The sequence below is a fragment of the Pezoporus flaviventris genome, unplaced genomic scaffold (assembly GCF_033815535.1).
Source record: "Pezoporus flaviventris isolate CSIRO_AGI_PZ_B2104156 unplaced genomic scaffold, CSIRO_AGI_Pfla_v1 ptg000022l, whole genome shotgun sequence".
Classification (NCBI taxonomy): domain Eukaryota; kingdom Metazoa; phylum Chordata; class Aves; order Psittaciformes; family Psittacidae; genus Pezoporus; species Pezoporus flaviventris.
In genome coordinates, this window is record NW_026892570.1 from 4,525,353 (window position 1) to 4,537,500 (window position 12,148).

The 12,148-nt window shown below is 39.2% G+C and overlaps 1 protein-coding gene across 5 annotated transcripts in view; it reads right to left on the reverse strand.

Moving 5' to 3' along the window:
• PTCH1 (patched 1) overlaps positions 1-12,148 on the reverse strand; it is a 67,745-nt gene that overhangs the window by 38,514 nt on the left and 17,083 nt on the right. For all 5 annotated transcript variants that reach the window (XR_009743908.1, XR_009743909.1, XM_061456309.1 and 2 more), the window contains 5 exons: positions 4,672-4,861; positions 3,240-3,309; positions 3,036-3,127; positions 1,373-1,571; positions 613-734 (listed from right to left, as the gene is read on the reverse strand). Coding sequence is in view for 3 of the 5 variants with exons in the window: in XM_061456309.1 (XP_061312293.1) it covers positions 613-734; positions 1,373-1,571; positions 3,036-3,127; positions 3,240-3,309; positions 4,672-4,861 (673 nt within the window). In the remaining 2 variants the exon portion in view is untranslated. The remainder of the gene's footprint in view (positions 1-612; positions 735-1,372; positions 1,572-3,035; positions 3,128-3,239; positions 3,310-4,671; positions 4,862-12,148) is intronic.

Sequence of the window (12,148 nt, forward strand, 5' to 3'; positions counted from 1 at the left end):
AGCAGAGGGGCAGAATAACCTCTTTCAACCTACTGGTCACACTTCATTTAGCTTAGCATGGTCTACAGTTTTCAGGACAGTTCTATTTCACAGGCTTTTTTCCCCACTGAAGTCCAATATTCCATGACTTCTTCAAGAAGTCTGAAACAAACAAGTTTGTTTTACTGCTCAAAACATAGACATAGAAACAGACTTTTCTCTATACTGATCCTGAACAAGAAGTTCAGTGGAGATTCTGGAATTCTGACAAGTCAAATGAATGCCACATTATCCAAATTGTTTTTCCTCCTCCTTTTACTTTGATGGTACTTCAAAACATGCTCAAAAGTGTTCAGTGCTTTAAACACTGTTCAACACACATTCTATAAATAAAATTGCCAAGAAAAAGCTTTCTTTCTGAGCAACGTACATTAGCATTCTGAGGTTAGAAGCAGGAAGCAATGACTATTCCTTAAATTTAAACTACCTAATCACTTTTAAGTTCTTTCTCTTGAGACATGTCCTCCTAAACTGAGATTCATGAAGGGCAGTAGATTTTGCATGATCCTCCCCCATACCCCAGAACTCAAACTCTAACAAAGAAAAACTTTGACGTTTTCTTTAAACATTTACCTGACAAGTTTACCAGAACTGTTCTTGACTGTACCACCTATAATTAACTCCTCTTGCCAATGCATATATTTTCTCGACAGTCCATAGCATCCACCACTCAAAACAGGGGCTACATCAAGAGGCTAGAAAAAGTTTTTAAGAAACAGTTAATCAGTTTCATATCTTTAGACAAACTCATACCCTAATTCAACACCCAATATACCAGAATAACACGCATTAAACACACAATCCAGGAGATCTAGGAAGAGAAATGTTTTCAACAAATCAGACTGAACAGATCAGATGGATACGTGTAGACGAGACTGTAATTTCTCCACAGTGTGAAGTAATTGATAAAGGGACACATAAAACTGGGGTCTGTGACTTCAAATTCTCAAAAAAAGTCAGCAAAACTGACGCTACTTTGAAAGAAGGCTTTGCTGCACTGCACAAGCATATAGTGTCAGCTGTATTCCAGAAGTGGCTATGTCAAAGGCATCAGGTTTGCTCAAGTGCCACATCACCACATTGCCATTCTCAGACCGTAGCTGACAAGTGCACTCTCAGTTTAAATACATGGGCTCAAGCACCGTACCACAGAATGAGGGAAACTTCATAACTGCGGGCTAAGTGCATGTAACAGGAACAGAAAGAATTTATCACTCAAGAATACAAACTATATCTAGCTTGGAAGAAAATGGTACCTTCTTTTCTCCTCTCTCTCACCCCCACCAACCTCAGCCACACTTGAAAAGATATACACAAGGACAATGAAACTCACTTTAGTGGAATTTTTATTGGGAGCTGTAATTGGGCAATCGGGATCAGCAGGATTCAAGCAGGGTCGATCCATATAACCATGACCAACCTCTGCTTTATTCAGCATTTCTTCCCAGCTCTCCACTTGGTAGTTTATTTTCTTTAACTCTTCCAAGAATTCTAAGGGGTCAAAGTTGATCCACTGTAAAGGAGGCTTCCCTCTGCAAGAAAAACCAGGAGAGAATGACACACACAGAAAAGACAAAAGAAGTACCAAAACAAACATACTTTTAAATTTCATATTTGCACAAATAAACGAGTTATTTTCCATTATAAGGTAAAACTTTTTCCCATAAGTTTGTTTTGTAAAATGTAAGGCATGTTTTAATTAGATTTATGTACTTTTCTTGCAGCCCAGTTGCAAATTTAACAAAAATATTCAGGTCTTAAAAAGAACTGTGGAATAACCACAGGTCAAAAATACTTCCATTTACAAGCAAAGCAAAACAAATCATCAAGCACCTAAATAACAAAAAAGCAGCCAACTGCTGCTTCAAAGAATTAGGGGGGGAGGGGAAAGGGAAAAAAGAGGGAGCTGAGGAAAGAAAGTCTTTCTCATAGTATCAGATTACTTCTTGCTAGTCTACTAATCATCTTGCAAATGTAATCAATCAATATAACTGATCTTTGTTTAACAATGCTGCTCTCCTTCAAATGACCTGGCAGCTTGACTATCAACCATCAAGCTCTCCTGCTACCATGGTTGTCACCACTATCGCTGTCAAGTCTTCCACCCCCCACTCCTGAATTTGTGATGTTGACAGACTAGAAAGGCTTTTGGCTGCCTTATTCTGCGATTCAAACCACACTGTATCTGCTTAACCAGGCTTAAGTCATTATTCTGAATCTCCCAACCAGAAAACACAAAACCCCTTATTTCCCCATCTAAAACTGTACACTAAAGGTTAGAAGATGGCCATTGCAAATTGCTTTTACAGAGACATGCAAACCAGGACAGAAACAATAACTTAAATGCTAACTCTTGCATAATTAACAGAAAATGCCTGCACAGATTAACAGTTAACTCTTTAAAGGATTCAGGGCATATTATATCACACTTGTAAACTGTGAGAAACCACCCATAAAAGATACTATATGGTTTCTTTAATGATCTTAGAAGCAAAGGATTTGCTCTTTAGTCCTCAGGAAGACTTGAGATTTAAGCCAAGACATTTTCTTAGGAATTCCCAGCCAACTAAGTTTTTGGGGGGAGGGGGAAATGAGGGGAGAGAGGTGGTACATACACAAAATCAAACCAAACCAAAGCAAACACCAGAAACAAGTTTATCTCAGGGAGGAAAAAAAAAAGACACACAATTCTTAAAGCTTGAATTCAGAAAAACTTTTCTGCATGCTCACAGAAAGGGAAAAATAAGGTAGGATTTAAATCAATGCTATAAATCATCTCTTAGAAAAAGGAAAATCTTTTGTCAGTGGAGGAAAAAATAACCAAAAATCCATGTGTATTTTCTGTAGAGACAGTACACTTTGTCTTTTATTTTTCTGCTAAACCAGAATTTGAGTAAACAATGGGAATGCAACTGAAAAATCATACACAGTTACACAATAAGAAGCAGTCAGACCAGACTTCATTATAACAGAAAGTTATAAAAAATCATGCTTACAAAAGATAGGCAGTTCCTGACTGTAGCTTTGCTCCCTCCCAGAAGCAGTCCAAAGGAGTGATAATTAAGCAAGGATAAAGATATTCTATGATCTGTCAAAACCAAAAAGGGGAAAACCACAGTTATACTAAAATATAATCAAAAGAGCACAAGCTGAATCATGAAAATAGACGAATCTTGTAACCAGGTGCTGACTGCACATACCTGGTCCATGTAACCTGCTTCTGTGATGAGTTCTCCTGATTTGTAACACAAATGTTCCAATTTCCACTGTCTGTAAGAAACAGAAAGAACAAATTTTTTTCTCTCTGGGTTCAGCTGTAACAGTTATTTTTCTCCTTCTTAGTAGCTATTGCAGGACATTTTCTTATACAATTATTGAAAAATTATCTTTAAAATGTAATAGACATTTAAAATTGTAACTCAGATACACATACTGGCCTCAAGCAGTAAGTAAAGCATTGAGAAAGGCAAGTAGTATTCAGCATAGATGAAAATGCCTCACCAAAAAAAAAAAAAAAAAAAGGAAATGCCTTTCTTTTTGTAGTTACAGACAAGATATTTGTTTCAGTTATTCTCACACTCTCTGTAAAACTCATTAAAAACAATGGAGCTGCTTCTGGATGTTCAGGCTAGTCAATATCTGTTAAAAGGACAAAAATCCACCTTTATATAAATGAGACTGTTTGTGACTTAAGATGCCACTCAGTGACAGAAGTGAGAGAGAAGCCAGCTCCAGCTCAGAAGACTAGACTATTCCCAGCTGACCCACAGATGCAGAAGAAATGAAATCATTATGATTTCTGCCCTCCTGTTTCAGCTATGAGTCAACTTCCACTGCCATGACTTCTAAGACCTTAGAGAAGGCAGGATCTGGGTTAAAGATAAATGGAGCTTCAGCATTAGTTCATTGAGGCATCAGCTGGATGTGCTGAAAAGATGGGCTAAAAGACAGGGGGCTTCATACCTCACAGGCAGCACCCCTAGGCAGATAATCATGTAAGTAGAAACCCCAGAGGAACCACTTTTCAGGGAGACATCTTACTAGCCTAAAGCTGGTACCTTACTAAGGTGCACCTTTATTATTTTTTGTTGGACCACACACAGCCTCCAACCTTCAGTTGCACACATAGACACTCTGAAGACCAGCTGTACTATGTTATTAAACAGCTATTATTTCACCCACTGCCATTTCCCTTTATATCCGAACTATTAGATGGATGGTAACCTGTGCTGCTGATCACAATCATTATGTACCTCATGATGGTGTCAGCAACTGAATTCAGCTCTAATATGGAGGGGTTTTCAATGTGAGGAATCCCAACCATAAGATCCTATGTTTAAGAGTATAGACACCACTCCTTTACCAAGACCAATGCTGGATACTGCAGCGCTGCCCATAGGGGTACACTCTCACAGTCTCTTCCAACCCCACTTACCCCTTCTTATTTGTTAAAAGCCAACTTGTCACCACTATGATGGCACAAAGTCAAGTATCAGAAACCAGTGACACTCAAATCAAAACACAGCCCAAAGTGAAAGGCTCTGAAGTGCTGTTTAAAAATAGATGGAGGGAAGCATGTGCCCACTTTTTAGCTGTTAGAGATGGCAAGAAAACTTTTGCTTTTTCACTTACCTGTTGTACATATAGACATGTACTCTGCTGGCCTGAAGTGCAGAGTCAAGGTGCTGTCGGAGTGCTTCTGTTGTTAGTACATTAGCACCATCTTCCTGTGGAGTCTGGATCATGAGCTGAGGGTTAAACATGGCCTCTTCTCCAATCTTCTGCCGTGTGTAATTTAACTCCCGACTCACTCGTCCACCAACTGATGGATAAATATCAACAGCTTTGTTATTAGCCAGTGACTGTTTATTCTAGATTCACTTGATGAGCACTCTCCTGTCAGAAAAACTTGACCATCATGTTTATGCGTTATTTGGTCTCAAACTGATGACAGTATAACTTTAAAACTAATATTTGAGTAACACTGCAAAAAACCTATGTTCCTCATTAACCTACCATTGCCTCCCCTGCACTAAAACACTGACGTGTAAACTGGAGCCTCAAATACTTTTGTCTATATTATAACCAATATCCCATATGTAAAAATTAAAAAAAAGCAAGCAAAAAAGAAAAACCTTTTCCTTGCAGACCAAACCAAATGCTACCTACACTTTCTTACACTTGTATAAACAGTCCACTCCAATAGCACATTTCAAGATAAATGGTTTTAATTTACACTCTTCTCCTAAATAGTTTGGCAAAGGCAGAATGCTTCTCTTCAGTTAAGAAAGGGAGGAGCAAAACAGTAAGTGTGCAGGAATACTTCTTCCAGCCTTAAATAAAATTTAAAAAAAAGGGGGGGAAATAATTACCAATTTCACATGAAGAGATGCAGTTGTGAGTGCAGCAGACACTAGTTTACTCCAGTGGTCCAGAACCTGCACAACATGCTGTGATACAGGGGATCATTCATGAGCAACATCTGTTTTTCAACCCTTGTGAGCTGAATGGTGTGCCCCATAGTAAGACATGGTGGGGATTTGGGGGGAGAAGAAAAAAGAAAAGGGCAGAGAGAAGCAGTAGAGTTGACAGGCTCTAGAGGGAGCCACATTCAATTTGCCTTGACAGAAAATATCAGGTGAGAATTGAAAATTATCTTCCCTCTTACAAAAAAAGCATTCAGCTAGAGTTCATCTACTTTATACAATCTCCCCTTTAGTGTCTCCAACAAATGCACGTGGGAGGCAGGGTCAATTAATTAGCTGAATCAAGACCACATCCAGATGAGGAGGACAAGAATACCACTAACATGTTGTTTCCATCCCTTACAATTTACTACCTTTATTGCTCTGCTGAGTCCAAGCTACAGACCTGGTCTAATTTGTTACATTTTTTTTCAGCCCTAGTCAGCTTGGCACTGGTGATCTGAATTACTGCCAAGGTTTAGCTCTGCAACAGTGTGAACAGAAATTAGGCATGTACATCTATCTCCTCCTGGGTTGTATAGCAGAAAACTGATCAGTAACCAGTTGGCAGCACAGGAGATGGCATTCCAAAGCCTGAACAGGGACATACTTTTTCAATCACTTGGGCCTTCAACCCACCCGTAGCCCCCTGGAGCTAAAAGGACCACCAGGCAAGAAGCTGGGCCCCTGCAAGGATAAAGCTGTCAGAATGAGACCCCCAACAATTAAACCATACAGTCATTCTGGCATGAAGCATTGCTTAATTTCTTGTTCAAGAATTCTTTGAAGAAATAAGTGTTTCCACAACACACTCCATTTTTTCAGCCTGTCACACGTGCATTACCTCCGTCCTCCAAATAAACAGTGACCAGTTCACAGTAAGGAAGGAAAAAAGAAAAACCAAAGCACAACTTCCTTACCCAGAGTCCCTTTACAACTTCTTAACATCCCTCTTAGTAGAGTGGGAGAATAGACAATCACTGAGACTGCATATGCATGGTAACAAAAAGTTATTGTTAACTTTTATCAAGAATTAAACCCTGAAAGTACTTTCACTCATCAGGTTTGTGTTCATGCCACCTTTCTCCACCAACCAGTGGTCTATGAAATACTAACAAATTCTGCTTCATCTTATAGGAATATAGGCTGGGGGTAAGGGAGAAGAGTTCTCCTAATCTGTAATTCTTTGAACCAGAGCTTTGTTTTTCAGTCCTTTACACCGCAAATGTTTCCAAAGGCAAAATGTCCCTCTCCCTCTTTTGTGTCTCAATGCCAGTCAAGACAATAACGGCCCAGTTTTACGAGGGCTGTGGAGTCTACCATAAACTTCTGATGCTATATTCTTTCCCATTCTACCCACAGTTTCCTTTTGAATTTAACCAGGACTTGAACCAACAAATCATACTTCATGCAAGACAAAGGGTGGCATTCCTATCTCTGCTGAAAGTGACTAACTGTTTACTATCAACAGAAATGATTGCTTCCTAATCAAGGTGCTGTCAAACCACATTAACTTCACTGAACAAGGCAGATTTAGAATTCAGAATTGCATAACACAAGTCAGTCATCAGAACAGAAGCTGTTTTTTTTCCCCTTTTAACATTCAAAACAGGAATAGCAAAACCACCCAAGAAGGCAGGCGCACATTCCAGAACCCAGCAGTAGATCCACTCCACATTCTTCTTAAAGCATTACACCATTTAATTATTTCCTTGATGGATCTGTTTTGTATGTTTCTTCAGCCAAATAGAGTACAGGCAATTGTAGGTACTTTATACATAACACTTTATAAGGTAACACCCAGGTACTAAGAAATTATAAACGTAGATTGCAGAGAAAAATTCTGACTGCCAAAGTTAGATTATGTGAAAATACGTGGACAGACCAGAAGCAAGTGGATACATCAGTGGCCTTTCAACATAAGAGGAACAATAAAGAGCAAAAGGGAATTTAAAAAGTTTCTACCAGTTATGTTTTCATTTATTTTAATTAAAAGTTTGCAAAGATCACTGGAAGCTGCCATACCCAGAGATCTTAAGCCTTCACAATCGGCACAATCGGCTGAATATGCTCTTTCTAAAAATCAAGTCCCTTGTTGCCTTTTGGGGGGCTTTTTTTTCAGACTACTCATAGCTGGTGCAAAAAAACTAAGAGAGAAACCACTGAAATGCACCTGAAGCCTCTCACCTTACTGTGCTGAAGTACTATGCAGTACTATGCTAAACACACACACTTCACAGAAAGTCATTTTTTTGCAATTGCATGAAAAAAAAAACCAACAAGATAACACACATTATAGTAATGGGATTTCCATACTACAGGACAAAATGATATAATGGAAAACATAACCAGGGAACAAAATTCTGGTGTTTTGTGATTTTCCTTTATGGAGTGCTTTCATATATTTGGTGACAACATTTTACACTTAAAATGCTACTGATTTAAATTGTACTTATGGAATACAGTACCATTATTTCCCATTTTATTCCATGTCAAAGACAGACAGAACTATTTCACTTTAATATCCAGGTGACAAAATCCACGTCAGTCTCCTTTTTCAATATATCAAAAGCCACTTGGTGACATTAAGTCCTGTTTTACATGATTCCTTATGACTTAGTGCCTAGAGTTGGTAACACATATTCCCACAAGCCAAAATGCTGATTTAAATAACAGATCAGTAAGTTGTTTCATGGCCAGTGGTAACACAATTCAGCAGACTTGATGATCTTAATGGTCAGTTGATTCTATGATTCTATCATTCCAACAGTGTCATCAGATTCTGGGTGTCTGCTTACTACACCTGCAATGTAGTCTGCCTACTAGCCTAGAAATGAGATACAATGCCAGCTCTACAATTTTGCTAACAGATTTTTAAAAAGGGGTAAAAAAATCACAACAAAGTAGTAATATCATGTCCTAGCACCATTTCTTACTTAATATCAGGTCCTAATTCTCAGAAATATGTTTGAAGACCAGTGTTCAATGTGAGATAGTTTTATTGACAGCATCTTTTTTGTTGAATATTACTCCTTCTTAAAATAATGTGGGTTTTTTCTCCAGAGAAGTGGAAAGTGTCTTCCCCTTCCCCCCCACCCCAGGCTTCCTTCTTAGCATTTTGCTGTAACACATGAGATCTGCTTTGAACAAGTTAGCACCCCATACCATGAAACACACTGCTGCTCCTCCTAAACTTCCACACTGACTCAAATAGAAGCTGGTCAAGGTACTAAATTCTTTGCCCTTTCTGAGTGGCTGGAAGAGAGCTGTAATTGTCAGCGTGGATGCTGGATTGTTAAGAACTATGTAAGGACCACCATGTCTCCCTCCCCCAAGAGCAATGAACAGCTGTCAGGTGGTAACAAGTTTTAGTCACCCTTAACTTGAGGCAGACCTGAACCCGTGACCTAGAGGTGAAAGGCTCTAGATCTCACTACGAAGCACTGAGGTCACAGTCCCAGTGTTTCAGTAATCACACATTAAAATGCTTCAGCACATCTTGAGTGAAAAACCCAGAAAAACAAAACTGCTTGTCTCCAGTGTATCTCTGAACAACACGTATGCACCCTCCAATGACATAAGAGCAAAATCATATTTGTTTTCACTGGCACAATTCCTGGCAAATTTTCTTCCACTGACTTATTGACAATTTCAGGGTTACTGGGTCATTCAGTATGTGCTCATTTCCACTGTGAATGCCAGTGTCTTACCTATGTCTTTGTCACAACCAGCATTCAAAATTTACATGTCATTACATTAACATGCTTTTAAAGAACTCTGGAAACCACCACTAGGAACTGCAGTCTCTTCTGCACTGAGTAGTTTCAGTATTGACTTCTGCTGCAGTAAGAGATCAGTCCTAAATCAATGAGTGATAGCTGAAAATCACTGCTAGTTAATTTACTGTCTGATACCTGAAAAGGCAGGAAACATTTATTTCTCAGAATATCTGAAATGTTCCATTTCATGTTACTGGAATTGCATCACATACCCTGAGGTTTTGTTATTCTTTTCAGACATGAACGCTACCTCTATTAACCATTCGTCGCCTTGTGCGCAACTGAGCCACAAGTTGCTCAGCAAGCTCCCTCTAAAACAGAACATTCTTTACAGCCAAACACTTGGGATAAAAATGCTTGCCTACCAATGTGTAGGACTGACAGGCAAGATTTCCAGAAACACCCACTGGGTTTGGAGCCTAGGTTCTTCCCTTACAATCCCTTGAAGTACATGAACGTAGCAAAACCTTCTGGAGAACCTCCTTTCTGAAGACTATGGGCCTTAAGGTGTTTCCACGTGAACACTTGTTGGAGGGCTGACATATTTCTGCTTTGTTTGAGCAAAACCATCTTTTCCTCTTTTCTAGGACCATACATGTGTAGCATTAAAGAAATCCAGACCAACTCTTTGACAGCAACAACTCAAAGCAATAAAACAATACATGTAATATCCACAGGCACCTCACACAAACAGTGTTTTCATTTCATCCCTACAAAAAATGCAGATACTTTCTGATAAATCAGATGTGTAGATTAGCACTCCTTACAATGCTTACATTATGGTCTGAGCATTAGACAAGGCAGGCAACCTCTGCAATTTGCAGTATTTGTTACGACCACAACAGGAAACAAAAAGAAAATAAAACCCCTTCATGACTCAGTAACCATATAAAAACAAAGACTGAGAATAATATCCCAATGTGTTCACCCAAGACCCAATGTTTACCAATCAATCCAAAGAGCAGCAGTGTGCAGAGGAAGACAAGAACAGCCCAGGCTCACAGGGAGACCACACAGCCCCTCCTGTGCGATGCTCTCCACCCGGGGCAAGTTACTGTGCTGTGGAAAGCTGCAGGCACCTTGTCTTCTCACCCTTCATCACCCTGTCCCTGCCAGGATGGGCACAGGAAGGGTTTTTTGTCTTCATACTTCTCTCCCTGGCAACCTACATAGCCCGTCTTCCTCAACTTTGATTGCTATTAAGGAATTTCTTGTACTGCACTTTCTCAAGTAGTCTCTCTCCTTGTGCTGTTGCATTGGGCATCCCTATTACATGCATACACAGGTGTTACTCAAGAACTACAAAATGAAATTAGTTTCAGCCCATTACAATGGTGCACAGATAAGCCAGTCAGCCACAGTTTTACCTCCCTGTCATAACTATGTACCAGGATTAGAAATGTTTGCACCTGCCACACAGCAAAAGGCAGTACCTAATGACACCAATGACAACTTCTATTTTTGTGCATCCTTGATAAAGGATCTCATGAAAGTAAAACATGGAAGCCAAATATTACTCACACAGGATCGAAACCTCCTATAAAGAAACTGAGATAGAGAACTGAAGTTCTCTGGCAGGTATGAAGATTACCCTGCCCTTTACTGGGCATGGAAAAATAATGGCCTTTTGATTTAAAGCTTCCTGTTGCTCTCTAGGGAGTTCTGCCTTTGCATTCTCTCAGATGTTTCAGCTTGTCTGTGCTGCTCTTTGTCAGCAACAGAATATAGTTTTTCTGCACACAGTCAGCATTAGTCAGCATCCTGACAGAAGAACAGAGAAGACAGCACCTTCCTCAGAATTATCATTCTCTAGGCCTGACTGGCAGAGTAGAGGGGTAACACTGTTTGGTGGGAGGAAGTGCAGCACACTTCCATTGACATCTAAGTCAGTACAAGAAATGGGACTAATTGACATGTCCATTTCTCAAACTTTTAAAACGCTGACTACTTGCAGAATCAGAGCTGCTATTGGTTTACATGGTTGTATTTTTAACTACTGAGTGTTCAATATTATAATGTATTTGATGCATCTGATACTCCAATGATACTAAGAATGGCTCTCATAAACCCATTGGGATTCCATTATAGAAAAAGTTTTGGTTACCTGCAATAATTTCTTTTCTGCTCATTTATTTAACTATGCAAAATAAAGACTTCACAGTGAGTGACTAAAATTGAGCTACTGAAAAAAAAAAAAATCTGTTGAGAAATGATGAGCTTACAAGAGCTAGAACACAGTGGTAAGCAATCAGTGTCTTAAGGAGAATACATGGTAATGCAATGGCCTGTGCAACAGCTCAATGAAAAACTGTCATCTTTATCACACAATTAGACATGATCTCTGGCAGGACTGGACTATGGCAGTCAGAAATTCCACGCAGTGTCTAGGTTTTCTCGCACAGCATTTTCCCTACTGAATACACATATTTTGCGTTACAACAGTATGTATGGAATAGTGATGGTTGTATCTGTCCAAGTTAAGACAGCCTGTGCCATACCATCTCCCTTCCCAACGTCCAGTTGGACACTCTATGCTTCTTCTTCTTCTTTTCCTCCAACAAAAGGAGGCCCTCTGTCTAGAATATTAACACATCGCATGTGAAGATGTAATCAATTTCAATCTCTCTTTAGCACCACGGACTTCTAGAAAATCTAGAAGCAATGTGACCATCTCAACCATTTTTGTCACAATGAGAACAAGATAACACAAGGTTCTTAGTTTTTGCTTAAAAAAGAGAAGAAGCAAAGATAAAAGATAAAAAGACTATGGCCTAAAAATGCAAAAAAGTTACCAAAAAAAAACCCCCAAGAACGATGCACTTCAAAATGCTGTTTTTTATCTCCTGAACCATCATAAGATATGAA